This window comes from Panthera leo, chromosome B1, assembly GCF_018350215.1.
Source record: "Panthera leo isolate Ple1 chromosome B1, P.leo_Ple1_pat1.1, whole genome shotgun sequence".
Lineage (NCBI taxonomy): Eukaryota > Metazoa > Chordata > Mammalia > Carnivora > Felidae > Panthera > Panthera leo.
In genome coordinates, this window is record NC_056682.1 from 77,079,322 (window position 1) to 77,100,466 (window position 21,145).

At 39.2% G+C, this 21,145-nt stretch overlaps 1 protein-coding gene across 7 annotated transcripts in view; it reads right to left on the bottom strand.

Annotated features, from left to right (window-relative positions):
- Positions 1 to 21,145, bottom strand: part of DCLK2 (doublecortin like kinase 2) — a 151,109-nt gene that overhangs the window by 22,856 nt on the left and 107,108 nt on the right. For 4 of the 7 annotated variants that reach the window (XR_006201679.1, XM_042935323.1, XM_042935326.1 and 1 more), the window contains 3 exons: positions 9,924 to 9,999; positions 8,978 to 9,086; positions 7,172 to 7,229 (listed from right to left, as the gene is read on the bottom strand). Coding sequence is in view for 5 of the 7 variants with exons in the window: in XM_042935323.1 (XP_042791257.1) it covers positions 7,172 to 7,229; positions 8,978 to 9,086; positions 9,924 to 9,999 (243 nt within the window). In the remaining 2 variants the exon portion in view is untranslated. The remainder of the gene's footprint in view (positions 1 to 7,171; positions 7,230 to 8,977; positions 9,087 to 9,923; positions 10,000 to 21,145) is intronic. The other 3 variants (XR_006201680.1, XM_042935324.1, XM_042935328.1) reach the window with 1 other exon arrangement.

Below are 21,145 nucleotides of genomic sequence, written 5' to 3' on the forward strand. Positions count from 1 at the left end.
ATAGGGACCACGGTTCTCATTTTATTTCTAACCACTTGCCTGAAAATACTACTTATCAATCCTTGTGAGTCATGCAGCCAGGATCAGCAACTGTAGCAAAAATGTTTACCCACAGCATTAAGGAATTATTCTCAATATACCAACCATGAATCATGTATAACTATTGCTCTACTTTATTATGAGACATGAAAATATTTCAGGAATATCACATTTGTTGATCCTCAGTAGCTATAATAATGAATTACTTTGAATTTAGGATATGCTCTGTGAAATTAACTAACTGCCCTCTGACACATTCTAGGTTTTCAAATGTAACTTATACCTAAAGCTTACTGTTTAAGAGATATCATTTGCTACCTACATGCACACATATATATACACCCATATGTGTGTGTATGTCCCTCATATCGTCCCTTTTGCCTTTGCTATCATGAATCTCAGAACCAAATTTAGTGTCCACTGCAATAAGAGAATTATCTCTAGGTCAAGATATCATTTAGGTTCTTGTCTTATCTTCACACATCCATGTGTACATATCATTTTACTCTAAGCCACCTCAAATACTCTGACAATAGATGAAGTACACATTATAACAAAAGAATAGCATCCACAGAATATCTGTGCTAGCTCCCACACATGTGGAGCGTTTCCTGAGCATTGAATGCCCCGTGCTTGTCCAAGTAATCACTCAGTCCGTGTTGGCAAATGACAGTGCAAATGCTAAACAGAAGTAGGAAAAGAAGCAACATTTACTAGGAATCTAGTCACTATTTGTCAGTCGCTTTGCGAAGTACTTGTGTAATGTCTTAACGCTTTATCCTTAGAACAGCCTTTTGAGGTAAATGCAAACCTAGGTTTCTGACATCCAAGCTCACATTTTTTGTGCTACACAACATCACCTTGGTTTTTTTTAATTATTATTATTATTTTAAGTAGACTTCATGCACAGTGCAGAGCCCAAGGTGGGGCTTGAACTCACAACCCTGAGATCAAGACCTGAGCTGAGATCAAGAGTCGGACACTCAACCCACTGAGCCACCCAGCTGCTCCACAATATCTAACCTTTTAAAGAGGAATCCTTCAGTAAAAAGAATTTTTCAAAGTGAAAATGACAGCTGCAAAGCTGAAAATACTTGATTTCTTGAAAAGATAGAAACTAGAGGTGTATTACACTGAGTTGCGGTGTAACTCAGAACCACGCTAGACTTTGTGCAGGGAGGAGAATCTATACCCCTTAATGAGCAGGGGTGGGAAGTCTATGCCCAGCCTGAGACTCAGCAAATGCTCCCAAATCTCCGGGAAGAGCGGCGGTTCTCAGACCATAGCGCACCATGGCTGGGAGGCTGGGGACAGGGCCACCTACCTGTTTCCAAACTCCTATGTCTAAGTTACAGAGCCACAGCACAAAGCAGCAGACAGTGCCCTGGTCCCTCAGCCAACTCCTTGTGGACACAGAAACAAAGACTCAGCAAACCCTCCACATTTGTTCACTTACTTAGAGGCCTCTGGATCATCTGTGCCAGGCTTGCCTTTTATTGCACTAACAAGCAGAGTTAGATGTACTTTTGTGAACATGCAAAGGCGAGCAAATGCACTTAATTCACTCTACATGAAGCCAAGATGACAGGAGTTACTACCACCGCAGTAAAAGAGGCATTTTGTTTTCAGGCTAAATGGATCTATCACTTCAGTTCTCCTCTGAAGTTGGAAGAGTCTGTAAATTTCCCTCTATTCAGAGGCTCTGTTAGTGATGCTAATTTAGAGTGACATATGTAAAGTAATCCCCACTACCAGTACCCCAGGAGCTCTCTCAAACTGGAGCTAAAGTAAGATGTCTACCACCTAAGGAGACTACACCTTTCAAAAGTTATCTTTTTCAGTAAAGGGCTCAAGAGAAAGTCTTCTTGGGAACTTTCTGCATCATGGAACTTCCCCCAGGACCACCGGCAGTGTTACACTGGAAACACTGAGCAGGTCCTGCAACATTTTCTCCACCACTGTGTGTTATCTCAGCTTCAGTACTCTCCTCCACAATGGCTTGTATTCTAAGCACACAGTGAATGTTTCTGTTGGAATGTGGGAGATGGCAGCCTTTGTCTTCCAACCTCCGAACTATGCCTGTAAAATTGTCTAGGAAGGAACAATCCACTTTTTAAACTAATCATTATCGGAAGCAAAACAAAAGTAGTCCATAAAAATCTTTCCAAATGTCATCTTCCTATTTCTTAGGCAACCCACATGTAATCTTTGTTTCTAATATGTAAACTCTATAGATTACATTTGTCAGAAAAAAAATCTCTGAATGCAATATGAACGTCACTTTTATCTTGAACTGCAGTGAACTTACATTATTCAGCCATCTACCATTATTCATGTTAAGTGATTCAGGATTCTAACTCCAAATAATTTACATATGAATCATTTCATGGCAGTGGTCCATGGTTCTGAGTGAGAGTAAATAACAAAGAAAACTGCTAACTTGGCAAAGGATACCACCTTATCTTTGGCTGTGGTGGTTTTTAATGTATAAAAGGGGTAGTGGGGGTGGAGAGAGAAATGGATTAGGGAATAAACAACTCTCCCAAACCAGACTCATCATCTTGTCTCCACCCACCCCAGCCCCACAAAGCAGCCCTTTCCTCCTGTGCCTTCTGTCTCATTGAATGAACTTGGCTGTCTAAGTCAGACAGGAATCCCCAAGCCCTTCCCTCATCTGCTACCAACAGCCCCTCAATCCCAAATCCCTGCCAGGAGACCTTCTCAACAGCCTCTGAATCCATCCTTTCACCTCTATCCCTATTACCAATCTCTCACTTGGACCTCTAGAAATTTGCAAAAGTTTTCTGAATTCCCACCCACCTCCTCCACTCCTCGGGGGAACTCCTATGTATTCCTCAGGTCTAGATTGGACCTCTCCTCCTCTAAATAGACTCCCCTACTCAACCATGGCTGAGTGAGGCACTGTTCTTACTTTCCTCAATTCCCACTGTTCCAACCACTGCTCTCATCCTGCTGTCTGGAAGCTTCTGTTCAACCTTGCTCTCCAGCAACGAGCATAGTTGTGAAATGCCTGAGTGAATAAGCACATTGCACATTGCTCTTGGCCAACGGTGACTTTCCAGGTGGTATCCACACTGCTTAATGAGTACTGCTGAGGATAATACAGTAAGAGAGAGAAAATGTTCAGATCACCCCATGTGATTTCCGTGGTAGATGTATGGAGTGGATTGAATGATGGCCACCCACAGATACCAAGGCCTAACCCCTGGAACTTGTAAATAGTACCTTATTTGGAGAAAGGGTCTTTGCAGCTGTGATTAAGGATTCTGCAATGAGGAAATAACTCTGGACTATCTGGGTACCATCACAATTGTCCTTATGAAGGGAAACAGAGGGAGATTTCACAAACAGAAGAGGTAAAATAAACACATAGAAGAGAAAGTGATGTGAAGACAAGAGGCAGAGGTTGGAGCGATGTGGCCACAAGCCAAGGAATGCCATCAGCCACCAGAAGCTACTCAAAGAACAGATTTTCCTCTAGAGCACCAAAGGGAGCATGGATTTCAGACTTCTGGCCTCCAGAACTGTGAGAGAATAAATTCCTGCTGTTATAAGCCACCAAGTTTGTGGTAATTTATTCCAACAGTCTCAGGAAGCTAATACAATATACATTTGGGTTTATGTTGCGCTAGGTTCCATTACATGTAGATAATAAATACAGAACTGTGGGAAGTGAAGGATGCATCCCCAAGCGAAGGATGCGGCACCATAACAGAAAGCTCAGAGCTTCATACCCTGTGCAAATTTAATAAATAATCATTTAGAATGAGTATTATTCAGACCACTAGATATGGAAGAATTCTTAAATTTACACACATCACAGCCTTCTCAACAGTGTCCATAAATGTGGCCCCACAGCATGGCTTGCAATAACCTCCTACTTAGAAGCACCTAACACATTTTCCATCCTCTGGGCCCTTGCTCAGGCCATGCAGGCCACCTGGAAGGCTTTCCTTGCTTCCTTGCTTTCCTTGTTTTCCTTGCTGCCTATTGAAATCCTCCCCACTGCTCGAGGCCCAGCTCGAATGCTTGTTCTCTGGCATCTTCACCGGTCACCTAACTTCTCTCTCATGTGCTACCTCCAAACTCCCCTAACATTCTCTACAGAACTGGTATTAATTTATATGCTAAATTACACTCTTCCTAGCAGTTTCCTGCACACACGTTAAATTTTAGGAACATGAGCAAACCAATCTAACAATGTATGTGGAAATTACAGAAAAGCAAACAGAAGGCCAGAAAGGTTAAACACTTTTTCCCAGGTTCTTATTAAGTGAACAAGTGAATAAATTGAACTTGGATAGGGAACATGGCAGACTGGCTAACGTAATAGGATATGGCACCAACTAGCACAAAATTCCAATCACTGTTCTGCCTCTGTGGGACTTTTGGGAAGCTATTTAATCTGAATCTCTTTTATCAGTGAAACTGGTATATCTTGTTGAGCAAGGCATTAAAGGTAATGTGCAAAATTTTTCTATGTCCAAGCCTGGATAGATTATACATTTTAGTAAAACACAAACATCATTGTCAGCATTATTAATTTTTCTGTGTACAACCCACAAAGCAGAGGTAACTGACAATACCACAGAATAGTAGCTAATTCCACTATACCACCCTCTAAATTTTGTTTTTAAAAACAAATTATCTATAGCATTTTTTTTCTAAAAGTAATATTAAATGGAAAAAGCAACTTATTTGGAACAAAGCAAGGGCTAAAATTATAATTTTAGGGGTGCGTGAGTAGCTCAGTTGGTTAAGCATCTGACTCTTGATTTTGGCTCAGGTTATGATCTCACAGTTCATAGGATCAAGCCACACATTGGGCTCTGCGCTGACAGCATGGAGCCTACTTGGGATTCTCTCACTCTCTCTCTCAAAATAAACTTTTTAAAAAAGTCTAAATAAATAAATAAATAAAATTATAATTTTATATAGTCAATATTGAAATAGTTGCTCAAATAAGCAAAATGTAAGAATGCAAATAGGTATATGATCATGAATTATAAAAATAGAATGACATTTAATAACAAGGAAAAACAGATCCAAATGTTTAAAGTGACCTAATCATTTGCCTCAACACTTAGTGTACCAGATTAAAAGTTTTTGCATATAAAGAGCTTTTTCTCAACTACTAAAACAGCTGCTTAAAGTTTAATCAGGTAAACAATATCCCTACCATAGCAATTATTATTATTATTATTATTATTATTATTATTATATTATTATTATTTTACTTTTTTGAGTAATACAGTTGTTTAGAACTGGGCTCCCAAAATTATGACACATTCTGCCTAAAGCACACCATACCATAAAGAGCAACACTTGCATCTGGGGAAAAGGCTTTGCAGTTAAAAATTTAATAATATTGTTTGAACAAGTAAAAGCACACAGAATTACTTAACAAAAATTAACTGTAAAAAAAACCTTATTCTTCAAAGAAAAGGGGGGGGCATTTCGGATAGCCTCAGCTTCATAAGCTGTCACAGTGTGGCAAAAAAAAAAAAAAAAGATATGACAAATGTGCCTTTTGCCTTTCTGAAACTTCACCATAATAATAACACTTTAAGTTTTTTGTTAAGAATTCACAATTTTATACAAATCCAATTAAGACTAGTTTATGAGTTTCATAAATATAACATTACTACTATCACTTCAAATTCTCCTAATTATAAATTCTGAATTCCTGTGGCATATTAATAATGTTAACAGTTAATATGTGTTAAATTCCTATATACTGATACTTCTCTACATTTTTTCCATATCTTAATTCAGTTAATACTCATGATGACCTTGTGTCTTAGATTTTATTAACAACCACATTTTAGGGATTAAGTAACTTTTCCAAGATAACGGAACAAAAAGAGGCATGGAACCAAGACTCAACTTTATACAATATGGCACTAGAACAGCACTGTTCAACAGAAATATAATGTGATCCACACATACAAATCTAAATTTTCTCGTATCCCCATTAAGAAATGTAAAAGGAAGCAGATAAAATAACTTATGTAACCCAATTTTTCCAAAGTATTATTGTTTCAACATGCAGTCATGTTGAATACAAAAGACATTAATGAGGTACCACATTCTTTTTTTTGTCTTCAAAAGTCTACTGTGTATTTTACATCTACATTTCAGTTCAGACTAGCCACATTTCAGATTGCCACATGTGTTACTGAGTTCGAGAGACTTGCTTTCTTAAATGCTATGCTACCAGAAAGTAATCTAAAAAAGTCTTTGTCATCCCTGTTATAGAATATTTTTCAAACATAATTAACTTAGCAATACTCCAGCAGCACTTCATCATTTGATCTTTCCCAGCCCAGCTTGAGAGTGGGACAGGAGAAAAAAGTTCATCTGGTGTCGGGGGGCGGGGAGGACAATTCTTCATGGTGTTTCCGCACATCGTCATCAGCTTTTGTGACAAACTATCTTCCCAAGGGTAGAGTTAGGGTCTCCCTCAGAGGTAGAGGACAGATTTGGTTCCTGACCATGGTAATAAAAATAAAGTTCTCCTCTGGGGCAAGATTTGGACAGGTTTGGCCCCTTCATAAGACTGGGGGTTTATTAAGCTTGAGGACCCTCAACTGTGATGGAAACATCTTGTGTGCACAGTGATTGCCGCAACCCTTCCGCATCACTTTTGTGGGACTTGAGAGCTACGGGGAACCAAAGCCACCTCTTGTGCCATGAGGAATAAAGTCTTCTGTCACTGACCCAGCAACCTGGTATCTTCTGCTAGAATCCATAAAGCTAGCAGGCTGATTTGTTAGTTTGAAAGCAGGGTAAAGTCTTAGACCCATCACGGTTCTTGATATATCTTCTGGGGATTGCTGGGTTTGGAAATAGGCATCTCCCAAAGAAAAGAGCTTACATTTTTGATAGCTAAGACCACATGAACTCAATTTATTGTTTTATGATTAAATTTTTGAAACAATGACAAGACAAAACAAAAACAAACAAAAAACCCCAGCTTCATAGTGCTTCCCCCATTTTTGATCAGTGGCCTATTCCTGTTAAGGCCTTGTCAATGTCCACATAAATTCCAGCAAACACCTCACACCAAGGTTTCTCAGTTTCTTTTATACAACATTTATGTATACTGTACCTTTCCACAACATTTGGCTTTGTCTATAATCTTCAGGGCAAATTCCTTTCCAGTGGACCTATGAAAAAAACAGAGAAAGGCAATTTAAAGATACAAATCAAAGATACAATCATTCTTGATTTTCTCTACAGTACAAATTCAGGGAAGAAGGACTGGCTTCCTCCTCTGTACATCAGGAACAATGTTGAGTGGGGTCAGGGAGAAAGGTACCCCCCCAAAAAAAAGAAAAATCCAAAGTCACCCTGTCAATCTTCTTTTATAAATATTAATTATAATATTATTAAATAAGTCACATATTAAAAATACTTACATTGTATCAGAGTTGGACAAGGAACTTCTTCCATACTAAAATCTCAAAATAGTTTTCTTAGGAGGCAGAATAAAATTAAGAAAAATGAATCAAAGTAACTGAGAACTTTCTATTATCAATATATCTTTACATTAATCTATTAATGATTAAAAAACCCTAGACTTTCAATATCTATTTCTCAGCAGAACTCCATCTGGTATCATTTTATCCATAGCTTTCAAGGCTTATATCTGGTAGTAGAGAGATCAGTCATTTACTCGGACATACAAATGTTGATGTTGTTATTTCACTTTTAATCACCTTTAACATAATTTAATCTGAACACGCCAAAAAATTTCCTGTAGAATAGGAAAACACTTCAACAAAGAATATAGAAGTATTCTTGGAATATATTAGTTCTCTCAAGTCCAGCTGTTTTTGCCATATAGTCAAAGTACATACTGATGAAGCTGACCTTAAAAGAATAACATTCATTTAAATTACTTCTCCATAACATAAACCAAACACGGATTCAGATTTCTTTTTTTTAATATATATTTTACTTATTTGAGAGTGAGAGAGCATGCACACTAGAGCATGTGCAGGGGAGGGGCAGAGAGAGAGGGAGAGAATGAATCCCAAGCAGGCTCCGCGCTGTCAGCGAGAGTCCAATGTGGGGCTCAAACTCAGAAACAACAAGATCATGACCTCAGCTAAAATCAAGACTTGGAGGCTTACCCAGCTGAGCCACCCAGGCGCCCTGGACTCATACTTCTAATGAGTCTTCAGAGGTCATATTTTAGCTGCTTAATTCGTTACCTGGGAGACAAGCTGTGCACCAGGGCTAAGTCAAACAACGTAGAGGGCAGGGAAGCGTCCTCTACAAGGGGCACTGAAGCTTCACTGGAGACTGGCGAAATGGAAAAGCTGTACTTACAACTTTCTGGAAAATTCCCCACAAATAATAAAAATTACCACTTACAACAGGTCAGACATTGGTCTATAAACAAAAAGACTCTAATCTGAGTCTTTTCCAGTTTTTATATTGTTTAAAAAAGGCCTGGAATTTAAAAGAATGGATTTCTTACCATTTGAGAGTTTAGGACTTTAAACAAAATGAAGCTGAATAAGCAAAAATATAATTTTAATATAGGCAAAAGTTGGCTGACTCGGATCTTAATAGAGTCAGAGCTCATGTATCCTGAACTACTAGTATAAACAACTCGGTATTAACTGAGAACAGTGCCTGACACAGGTAAGTGCTATATACATTTATTTTTTAAATGATAAATCTCTCACCTCAACTGCATACAAAGCAACTTCATATTCTGTGTGTATACCTGTATTTTTTCTGGTCAAACTGCCTGTGGGCTTACAAAGCAGCTGATCCTAACAGCAGACTTTTCCAGAAAGGGGGAAATAGAGATTTCCCAGGAAGGCATTTTATTCATACATTCAGGTAAGAATAGACTCTAAGGAAGAAATGTATGTGTAGGTGAACAAATGATTATCCTCACCTGTCCATGCACTCCTTGACTACTGCAAAATTCCCATCACCAATAACCTTCCCAATTTTGTATTTCTCAAGAAGAGTTGATGATTCAGAGCACCTGTTTCCATTCACACCTGCACAAAAGGATAAATGCAAAGTCTAGCAAACACATCAGCATTCATCTAGATTCCTATGTATCTGGGCAATAATAAATTGCAATGCATTCATTTCTAAGTCAATGATGAATCATTAGAAAATTTCTAAGCATATCTTCTGAGGAGAACACCTGAATCACCAATTTGCTTTTAACCTTGCTGTGGAATCTGAAACAAACATAATCAATAAACCTAACAAATTCCCCAAACATCAGCTGAAATAAGTAAAAAGGAAGCTTAACCTAAGCTTTGTAAACTTTTCTGTTAACACTCAAGAAAGGGGAAGGGGACAATGGTGGGGATTTAATCTCATCTTATAAATTTTTAAGATTTCTCCTCAGGATTTTCTAGTAAAGAAAACTCCACCCAGCTGGGACACCTGTGAAGGCTAACTCCTGCCTCCAAGTCTTCTCAAAAAGGGGAAGGGGGAGAGGCAGGAGGACAAAGTGGTTAAAATGACTACTTTTACAATGCATCCCCAGTGCCCAGCACACAGCAGACAACCAATGAAGAAACATAGTTTGCTACCTAATTGAGAGAAAGTCTATGTGTAGGACTTGTGAGCAGACTGCCACTAAGGAGAAAAATACGTAAGCCCAAGTGTAAAATCTGAAATTGGGTTAGCTTAATTAGAAGCAAGGAAACTTTATCTATCTTGTAGTGACTCCCACCCACTATAGCTCAATAGGCTAATTGGTGACATGATTACATCCCTGTTTAGGAAGATTATAATTTAGCATCAAGTGGGTTTTGGGTGGCCACCAAGTTCACATGGATAACTTCCTGTATAAAAGAAATCATCAGATTGAGGACTACCTTCAGGACTCATGCAACGACCAAGTTCAGGTCCACCATTTACATTCGAAGAAGATCTGCCATGTGCAGAAATCTGCTGAAAGAAGAGAGTGACCATTACTTATCAGGATAAATTTACAAATATTCAGCTAGCAAATCCTTAAAGAATAGAAGATGCTTATACTGTGCAAAAATATAATGATACAAGAAGAGAGGAGGCATCTCTTTCTCATCTCTTCCACACACACACACACACACACACACACACACACACACACACACACACACACCATTAACGTATCTCTTCCTTAAAGTATTTTCAATTCAGATTGGATGTCAGGAAACTTGACAGTATGTTATTCTCTTTGATACTGTTTTGCTTGTGACCTCAGGGGAATAAAGTAAAGGAAACTATCATGGCACCACCGCTGAACAAGGAACTATAGGTAATTCCAAGAAATGTCAGCACCGAGTCCCCAGATCCCACCACCGCCCTGTGGCCGACCCCAGGGGGGGCCCTAAGGGGGAGCCCTTTTCTGAACTCCAGCCCCATGCCCAGCACTGTACCACCTTCCACACCCTCCTGTGGCTTCAGGATCCAGAGTGTAGCCCTGGCTCAACCCTCTTCTTTACTGACCCCAAGACAGCAAGAATTCCTCCTAAGCATGTTAAAAACTTTTACTACTAGGAACCAGAGGGAAATAAAAGATAAAACTAAAAGACAGATTCCAACTCAGTGACACTGCAGTTCCCAGTCACAAAAATATCTGTAATCCTTAAAAGAATTAAAAAACTCCTATTAGGGGGGCCTGGGTGGCTCAGTCGGTTAAGTGTCTGGTTTTTGAATATTGATTGGCCCAGGCCATGATCGGGCAGCTTCGTGGGCTCAAGCCCGCGTCAGGCTCTGTGCCAACAGGCCAGAGCCTGCTTGGGATTTCCTTTCCCTCTCTGTCCCTCCCCTGCTCATGAGAACTGCCTCTCAAAATAAATAAAACTTAAAGAAAAAAAGAAAAACTCGTATTATTCATATCATGTTTACTATTACGTATGCTTAGGGAATTTTTTTCTTTTTTTCTTTATCCCTAAGGGCTCGTAGGCTTTTAAACTCAAATTTTCCTCTTTGAACTTTGTCTTTCTTTCTTTAATGATTCCTTTCAGGAGCTTCCAAGGTCAAAGGACTTACCAGATACTGAGAAGCCTCTTTGACATCTTTTGTACTGCTGTGCATACCTGCTTGCCTCGATGCCCAAGCTGTCCTGGTACCTCTGTCCCATAAAGGCTGTGCCTTATTCATCACTGCATCTCCCGTATGCAGCACAGTGCCTGGTACACACAATCCTGATTTAATACTTGCTGATCAAAAACACAAATGACACAGGGCCCACTCCCTTCCTCTGGATGAAGTAAGAACCTTGCTGAGACGGAGTTTGGTTCGAAACCCAGGAAAGCCCAATACTGATTTACACACATTGCTTCAAATAGGATCATCCAGAAGGTCTTCTGGAATAAGATATGAGTCTCAAGAATAAGAGGCATTAAAAATTGGCCTGCTTTCTCAGATCCCATGTAGCCACACCTTGTGTGGACAGTAAAACCAGCAGCAGCATGTCCTGTTGGGAAACCTAAGGCCAAGGGAAGGCAGTTCTGAGAGTCAACCAGTCAGCTCCTGTCCTGAGTGGCAACCATGCTTCTCACAAGTTCTGCCTCCTTCACTCTGACATGGAGAATAACTGCAGCAACGTGTGTACGTGCAGGGTCCCTTTCAGGCCACCCTTTATCTTGAAAACGCTACAGTCAGCTCACACTTCACCATCCACAGACTCCTCGGAGTTCAATCATTTTGTTTCTCACAAGGTAAATGGAGGACAAAGTTTTTCACATGTTAGCCTTTTTGTTTTCTCCTGGTTTTTTTTGTTTTTTTTCCTGCTGAAATGAAAAGCAACTCCAGAATCAGCAGTATTCTATGTTAGAATGTTTAAAAGGTAGATTGTTTAAAACTAAAGCCCAGAGAGGCGGCTTAAAGGGAAGCCGAAAAGAAAACTACAAGGTTCTTCAGTCAGTTCTGTTTCCACAGCTACCAAGCTGGTCCTGGTCCTCCTCGGGCTTCTCCTGGAGCCTCATCAAAAGCCTCCTTAGTTACTTTCAGTTTCAGCCACATTCCACACAGGATTGCCAGGAAACTTCTGCAAGCGTAGTTCTGGTATGACCCCTACGATCGATCTAAAACCTCAGTGGGTCTTTGTGACCAACAGAATAACACCAATAGGATAATCCCATGATTTGTCTCCCTACCTACCTATCCAATTTGTTTCCCACCACTTTTTATCATGCATTTTATACATTAAATGAATCTTTTTTTAAAGTTGCTTAAACTTCTTAAATCTTAATTTTCTACTTTGAATATAGGGGTAGTAGCAGCTCCTAGCTCAAAGATTTGCAAGTAAATTTAAATGAGCTCATACATGTAAACACATTTAGCGTGTCAACTCACTGACATGTAATTAAGTCATTATTAGTTATTAGTATACCTTTCCTTAAAATATAGTAAGTACAAAATAATAAATTAGTCATTATTATATTACCTATATGTGGTATATATTATATATAAGTCATTATTAGTTATTAGTATACCTTTCCTTAAAATATCTAGCATAGAGCCTAGAATCCAGTGACTGAGAATTGTTTTCCAACTACTGAATGTACAATGGCTACAAGAGCTCTTTTGCTACATAATTCATTCCTCTTCTAATCTAACCCTTCGTAGACTGAAAACGGTCAGTCAAGTGAATAAGAGATCCAAATTAAATTCATATTAGCCAGGGGCGCCTGGGTGGCTCAGTTAGGCATCTGACTTCAGCTCAGGTCATGATCTCAGGGTTTGTGAGTTTAAGCCTCATGTCAGGGTCTGTGCTGACAGCTCAGCTTTGGATTCCGTGTCTCCCTCTCTCTTTCCACCCCTCCCCCACTTGCGAACGCGCTGTCTCTCAAAAGTGAATAAACATTAAAAAAAACTTTAAAAAATTCGTATCAGCCAAATTCTTAATGGAATAAAGACAAGAAGAATGTCATTTTGGAGAAAGTATATCCCAAAAAATAAATGGAAAGATCCCTTTTTATTTTTAAAGTTTATTTATTGGGGTGCCTGGGTGGCTCGGTCAGTTAAATGCCCGACTTTGGCTCAGATCATGATTTCATGGTCTGTGAGTTGGAGCACTGCATCAGACTCTATGCTGACAGCTCAGAACCTTGGTCCTGCTCTGGATTCTGTGTCTCCTCTCTCTGCTCCTCCCCTGCTCGCACTCTGTGTCTTCCTTTCTCTCAAAAATAAACACTAAAAAAATTTTTTAAATGAAGTTTATTTTGAGAGAGACAAAGACAGCATGAATGGGAGAGGGGCAGAGAGAGAGAGAGGCAGAGAGAGAATCCCAAGCAGGCTCCACACTTTCAGCACAGAGCCTGATGTGGGGCTCAAACTCACAAACCATGAAATCGTGACCTGAGCTGAAATCAAGAGTCTGACTGAGACACCCATGTGCCCTGGAAAGATCCCTTTTGATCACTGCTCACCCCTAGATTACAGTGATGGGGGAGGGGGACTGTTAATACCTGGAAACAGCAGGGGCAGTGACCATCTTATCTGCATGTCTAAATTTCACAGCCCAGAATGGGGCAGCCCCACACCCTCAGGCCACAGCTGGCTGAGTCAGGCCTGGGTGCTGAGCAGAAACCATCTCTCCTCCAAACACTCTGAGCCTATGGAGGTGTGCAGTATGTAGGCCTCACGGCCACTGCTGAAGTCCTCAGACTTGCCTTTGTGCCTGCCTTCCCCCCACCTGCTTGCTTGCTTAGCTCTCCTGGAAGCAGATAGCTTTCTTCTAATAAGCCCCTTTCTTGAGCTAATTTGAGTACATTTTGGTTCACTGAAAGCTGATGTGTTCTAACTCAAGGCTTCTCTAAGAGGGAACTCTTGGAAGGGACTAAAATGCAGGCATTTTTACCTCTATATACATTTTCACATGGATGAGTGACTCCTCAGAGTGTTTACTAATTGAGTTCCTGTGAAGCACTGTAACTTTCCCAGTGTTTGTTTTGATTAACCCCCCAACACTGACCTATTCTGAATCCCAGGAATTCAGTAACAGTCCAGCAACTGCAAACATGGTTTATGCTGGGATTCAGAGGCAGCAAAGAACAAGGAAAGAGACCAGGAGACAGAGCAAGTGTGGGAACTGGTTCCCTAGTAACTAAAGAGAGCAGGACCTAGGCTGAAGCCTGAGCAGGGGAAGCGCCCGTGGTGGGGGGGGGGGGGGGGGGGGGCAATGAAATGATACTTTCAGGAGTACCTGACAAAGGTTTCACTAAATCACCAGGAAGTGTAGACTTCTTAGCAAATACTGATGGCAAGAAAGGCATTTTTCAAAACTCTCAAACTGAAATTTTTTTAAGTGCTAAACCTCAAGCAATTACCAAAACAAAACCAAAAACCTCTGTAGAGTTAACAGGAGTGACATATCTAATTACCTATCCAAATAATGTTCCTTTATTTGAAAATAAAGCTTGGAAAATGAAACCACAAAGGGGAGTCATTTTATTACAGCACATCTGAATAGACAGGGACATGATTTGACACAGCAACAGCTTTCCTTTCCTCCCTCAGCAATAATCTAGGCTGAATTGTTAGAGAATATAAAGATGAAGGGACACGATCATTACCGCCCAGAGGTTTACAATCTTATAAGGAGACACATGTACATGCTTAAAACCTTTCTGGGAAACCTCTTCATTCCAAGAAATGGTTGCTAAGGTTCTGATGATTACAAAGGACTCTGAACACCTGTGAGAGGCAGCCATTTTACTAAGGCATGAATCTGGACTTGTAATGCTTGAATCACACAGCTAGTGATTAAGTTCACTTGACCCCCCAGCAAAGAAGCTTGGTGCTCCAAGGGTACAAGAAAAGCTGGGTATTCACCAAGATCCCTGGACAGATCCCTGGCAAATGTGAAGTGTCTATTGTGCAGCATAAAGCAAAGCATTCCCAGTGCCCTGAGAGGCATGCAGACAAAGAGCAATGAAAATGCAGGGGATGAAGCTAGGACTACAAAATTCACAGTTTCCCAGGCACAATTTATGTATTTCCCTGTCCCTCTTAAGAATTATTCTCTTATTGAAGCAAGGATTGAATTAGCACCAGAGAGATTAAAATTTGGTGTTCTTGATTAAACCTGTCCCATTCCTATTGTCGAACTAACAATTTTTATTAAAATCTCTTAAAATGCTAATGAGCATTTATGCTTCCATCAGCAACTATGATGCTGAGACAGCACAAAGAAGTGCCTACACGCTTCATGTTAGCGAGATCCTCCTCAATAAAGCCTAAATGGATGGCAGCATCTGGGCTCTTTCAAGATTATCTTCTATAATTACTAACTGGTTCAAAAAGATGTGATTATATTTAGGGGTGGGGAGTCAGGGGGGGCATGTTTCCTAATGAGGCCCTGATTGGTCAAGGAGGGAAGGGGATGTAAAAGACCATGGAGATGTTTCTGAGAACATTATGTGACCAGGCTCCACGGCCCCATCTGGCAGCAGCAGGTCCATTTTTATGAGTAACCAAGGAAAGGAAACACATAAGAACCTGCTTCTGCTAAGAACATTTTTATTTTATTTTATTTTATTTTATTTTATCTTATTTTATTTTATCTTATTTTATCTTATTTTATTTTATTTATTTTATTTATTTTTTATTCTATTCTATCTTATCTTTTTATTTTAAGAAAATTCAGTTCCTCAGTTGCACTAGCCATATTTCAGGTGCCTAACAGCCACACATGTCTGGTGACTACTGTATTGGACAATGCGGATACGGACATTTCCCATCATCTCCCATCATCTCAGAATGTTCTACTGAAAAGCACTAGGTTAAGCACTTTAAAGATATATATATATGTATATTTATTTTCTTTCTTTTAACTGAAGTATAGTTGATGTGCAACATTACATTAGCTTTATGTGTACAACATAGTGATCTGACATTTATATACATTATAAAATGCTCAATACGATAAGTACAGTTACTATCTGTTATCATACAGAGTTATTACAATATTATTGACTATATTTCCTAGCTTATACTTTACCTCTTAATCTCCTTCACCTATTTCACCATCTCCCAATTCCCTTCCCTTCTGGCAACCACCAGTTTGTTCTCTGTACTTATGAGTCTATTTCTATTTTGTTCAGTTCTGCTGAAAACTTTAAAAGACTTGGGGTACCTCAGTGGCTCAGTTGGTTAAACATCCGACTTCGGCTCAGGTCACGATCTCATAATTCGTATGTTTGAGCCCCATGTTGGGCTCTGTGCTGACAGCTCAGAGCCTGAAGCCTGCTTTGCATTCTGTCTCCCTCTCTCTGCATTACTTCCCAACTTGCACTCTGTTTCTCTCTCTCTCTCTCTCAAACATAAATAAAGATTTTTTAAAAAAATTTTTAAAAACTTGAAAAGACTTGAAAATAGAGCAGAAAAAGTCTAAGGTGTTCTCAACTGCTAGCACCATTAAAAAAAGCATTCATGGCTGACTGAGTAAATGCTAAATCAGTAACATTTCAGCTTTCTACATTTAGGTAAGAAATCAAGTCAGAGTGTCCTACGTTAAATTTCTTTGGTAAGTAGATTGTTACAACTTCCACAAAACTTAAAATTTAAAGAGAAACGTTAGGTACTACACTAAAAATGTAAAGCTTTATTCAAAAATGGGCAATTCTCAAAAAAAAGTAGAAATGACTATATCAATGGATTATAGCATATTGAGTTTCGAGTATAATGCTGGACACTATTTAATTCTGACTTTTAATAAAAGGAAACACTTGAGCAGAATCTAGGAGATATTGTATAATGAGTCGACTTTCTTGATGCATCTTGGGAAATGGCACCCTGATTCAATTTTTAATTGGCCTACTGCAGGGGTCAGAAATATTTTCTGCAAAAGGCTAGAGAGTAGGGGTGCCTGGGTAGCTCCGTTGGTTGAGTGTCCAGCTCTTAGCTTTAGCTCAGGTCATGATCTCAAGATTCACAGGTTCAAGCCTCATGTCAAGCCCCACCGTGTCTGGCTCAGCACTGACAGCATGGAGCCTGCTTGGAATTCTCTGCCTTTCTCTCTCCCTGTCCTTCCCTGCTTGTGCATATTCTCTCTCTCAAAAATAAATAAACAATAAACAAACAAACTTTTAAAAATAAAGGCTACAGAGTAATGTTTTAGGCTTTGTGGTATGGTCTCTATCACAATTACTCAGCTCTCCTATTGTAGAATGAAAGCAGCCCCAGACCACATGTAAACGGAGTGTGTGGCTGTGTTCCAGTAAAACTGAATTTAGAAAATCAGGCTGTGGGCCGAATTTGGCCAGCAATAAACTCTTTGTCCGCAAGAACCTTCTTAGGAATCTAATTCTTACACTTTCATACTCTAGAACAGAATAACCCTCAGGGTCTGTCTGTTGCTGTAAAGCAGTGTTTCTCTGGCCTTGGCTGTACATTAGGATCACCTGGGATGATCCAGCATCTTCTATTGCTGGGTTGCAACCCAGAGTAAAGAATCCCTGGGGTAGAGTGTGGGTATCTGTATTTTTTTGAGCTCCACAGATGATCTAATGTGTGGCCAAGTTTGAGAACCTCTTTGGAGGAAGGTTCTGGCAGCAACTTTAATTCTTCAGCCACCTTAAGTTCTCTCTGTCACTCATCCAACAATCTAACCATTGCAAGTTATCTACTGCCAAAGAACAACTTTCTCTTTGTAAGAAAAGGAAAGAAGACACTTATTACAGTTTATTGAATGCCTACTTTGTGGCAAGTCCTAAAATGAGTACCTTATATGTTATGAATTAGGTATTATAATCTCCATTGATATGTGAAGAAACCAAAACTCAGAGAGGTTATATAACTTGCCCAAATGCCACAGCAAATGCAGAGTCAGAATCTAAACCCAGATCTGACTCCAGAGCCCAGGAGCTATTTGGCTATTCTCACAATGTCCCCTCCTCTGAGAACACAAAGTCCTCCAAGGCTATAAAATTAATATAGGGATGCCACCCAGTATAAGACCCACTCATTAAAATATTCATTGTGGTATATTTAGAATGTGCTTTCAGATTACAGAACTATAGTCACATCCTTATAATTTATTCAAATAATGTACCAATTCACAGCCTTTCCTCATATAAAGAGAACTTTAGAAAAATTTTTTTTCTTTAAAAAGATAACCTCTGAAATGTATTGAAGATTGTTTTAAGTCAGTATATTAGGTACTACTTGTAAATAGATTTACTTCCATTATCATTTTTGTGGATTTAATATTTTAAAAACATCAATTCCATTAAAAAAGAAAGCCAGTATGAATTACAATAAATGCTAAATTAAAAATGCATTTAATAACATAAATCTTCCAAAGAAGATATACAGATGGCCAATAGACACAAGAAAAGATGTTCAATGTCACTAATCATCAGGGAAATGCAAATCAAAACTGCAATGAGGTATCACCACACACCTATCAGAATGGCTTAAATAAAAAACACAAGAAACAAGTGTTGGTGAGGATGTGGAGAAAAAGTACCCCTCATTCACTGTTGGTAGAAATGCAAGCTGGTGCAGACACTGTGAAAAACAATATAGATATTCCTTAAAAAATTAAAAATAGGGGAACTTAGGTGGCTTAGTCGGTTGACCGCCCAACTTTTGATTTCAGCTGAGGTTGTGATCTCATGATTGTGGGATCAAGCCCTGCATCAGGCTCCACACTGAGCATACAACCTGCTTAATATTCCCTCTCTCTCCCTCTGCCCCTCTCTCCCACTGTCTCTAATAATAATAATAATAATAATAATAACAACAACAACAACAACAGAATTACTCCATGACCCATTAATTCCACTAGTGGGTATATACCCAAAGAAAACGAAAACACTAAGTCAAAAAGATATACGCATCCTTATGTTTACTGCAGCATTGTTAACAACAGCCAAGATATGGAATTAACCCAAGTATCTATGATAAATGAATGGATAAAGAACATGTAGTGTATATATATACACAATGGAATATTATTCGGTCATAGAATGAAATATTGCCACTTGCAACAATATGGATGGATCTAGAGGGTAAAATGCTAAGTGAGATAAGTCAGAGAAAGACATACCATATGATTTCACTCATAAATGGAATTTAAGAAACAAAACAAATGGAGAAAGAAAGAGACAAAAAAAACCCAGACTCTCAAATAAAGAGAATTGGTGATTACCAAAGGGGAGGCTGGTAGGGGGATGGGTGAAACAGGTAAAGGGGATTAAGAGTAGACTTACTGTGATGAACATTGATTAATGTAATAGAATTATTGACTCATCATATTGTATGCCTGAAACTGATGTAACACCATGTTAATTACACTTGGATTTTAAGAATTAAAATAAAAACAAGAAATCTTTATCACTTTTATACTGGATTTGTGATAATTCACTCTGAAATACTTCATTATTAGTAATGAGATATGAGAACAATTAATGTGAATCAATACCTAAAGGCTAGTAATATACAAAATGTATTCTTATCTGTAGCCATACCTTAGACTTGTTTTCATTTGGCAAAATTAGTGGTGCTTGATATTTGTGATTGGTTAATAGTGGTAAATAGTGAATTGTCCGACTACAGAGAACACACAGCCTGTACATGTACAATTCAACAGTCTCTGAAAGGGGCTGTCTGTTCCTTTGAGTATCCCTGCTATCTCAGTCGACCACACGGTCCACCAAAACCAGCATAGATTCTCTGCATATCCTTACCAGTGAGCCTTTCATACCAATTGTTGCTTACTGGATTTTTAAGCAACAGACATGTGGTAAACCATGCCTACCTGCTAAAAATGTCTGTATGCTTTCACTGTGAGGTCTCACCAATTTCTAGGATGCCAGGGTGCTAGGAGAGGTGCCTGACTCTTCAGCTCAAACTATGGAAATTACCACAGTCAGTCACCAGCACAGACCAATTTAAATGCTACAACGTCTAAGTCTTAATTCCATCCAATTATCTTTAATATACTACCAAGAAGAGTTTCTAATGGCTCACTTTCATGAATAAGGGAGCATTTAAGATTAACACAGGAGTTGCTTATATTCAAATAAAATTCTTAAAATTGATCCTATTTATACACTGATTTGCTCGGCAAACTCTCCCTCCAGCCCCACAAAGGTGGGCTTCAGCCCAGTTGAGCGATTTACCCACCAAATGCCTCTATTTACTGAGCAACCACAATGTGCAAATCGCCGTCCTGAAACAGTCTGAGATTCTTAATGATGATTTATTTTGTTAGGCCACTGAAGTCTTCAAAACTGCTTAGTCCCTCTTCTGTTTTTGTTTCTGTCTACAAAATCAATTACATTCAGAGATGAAGTCACCACCCAGCATTTCGGGGTAATAAAAAGTATAAAAGTAGTCAGTCTCTCAGTACTGAAGATTATTAACTAGCTTTAAATACCAGAGAAAAACCAAAGCTCCAGGGAAAAGCAAAAACGTCTAAGGTCAGCGGCTACTGTGGATTTACATTTCACAGCTTCGAAAAGAAGTTTTGAAGTTCAGGAGGTCAGAGAGTTGCATTTTAGCTCTGCCAATCAGTATGAGATACTACCAGCCCTTTCATCACACTTCACAAATCTGGAAAATCTTTCACCACCAGCAGACCCAGGAGACATCATCAGATAAAATATCAGCACATCAGACGGTTTATAATCTCAAGATGTTGGATAGTGTTCCAAATGTACTTTTTTTTTTTTTTTCCTTTCTTCTTTCAACCAACAAGAATACTCACAGTAGACAGCCTCTGGGCATACACTTCAGCATCAAAATGTGAGACATTTTATCCCTCAGTGTCCACAGATGTGCCCCTGACTCTGAAGCCTTAAGTTACTACAGCCTTGAAAATCCTAAACTGGGACATGGGTGATGAATGAAATTCCAGGGAAATGCTTTCTTCATCCATCTGGCAGCTGATGACACATTTAGTACTCTTTATTGCCTATCTGTCCCAAAGAAAATGCTGTGATTTAAGCACAGAAAATATTCCCACAGGGAAAGTTATCAGCTAGATCGAAGGGACTGTGAGGAGCTTGGGCAGAGGAAACAGGAGATCATGGGCTGAGGACAAGAGGAAGATGAGGATTAAGAAGAAAACATCAGTGGTGGTGGGATTCTAGAATTT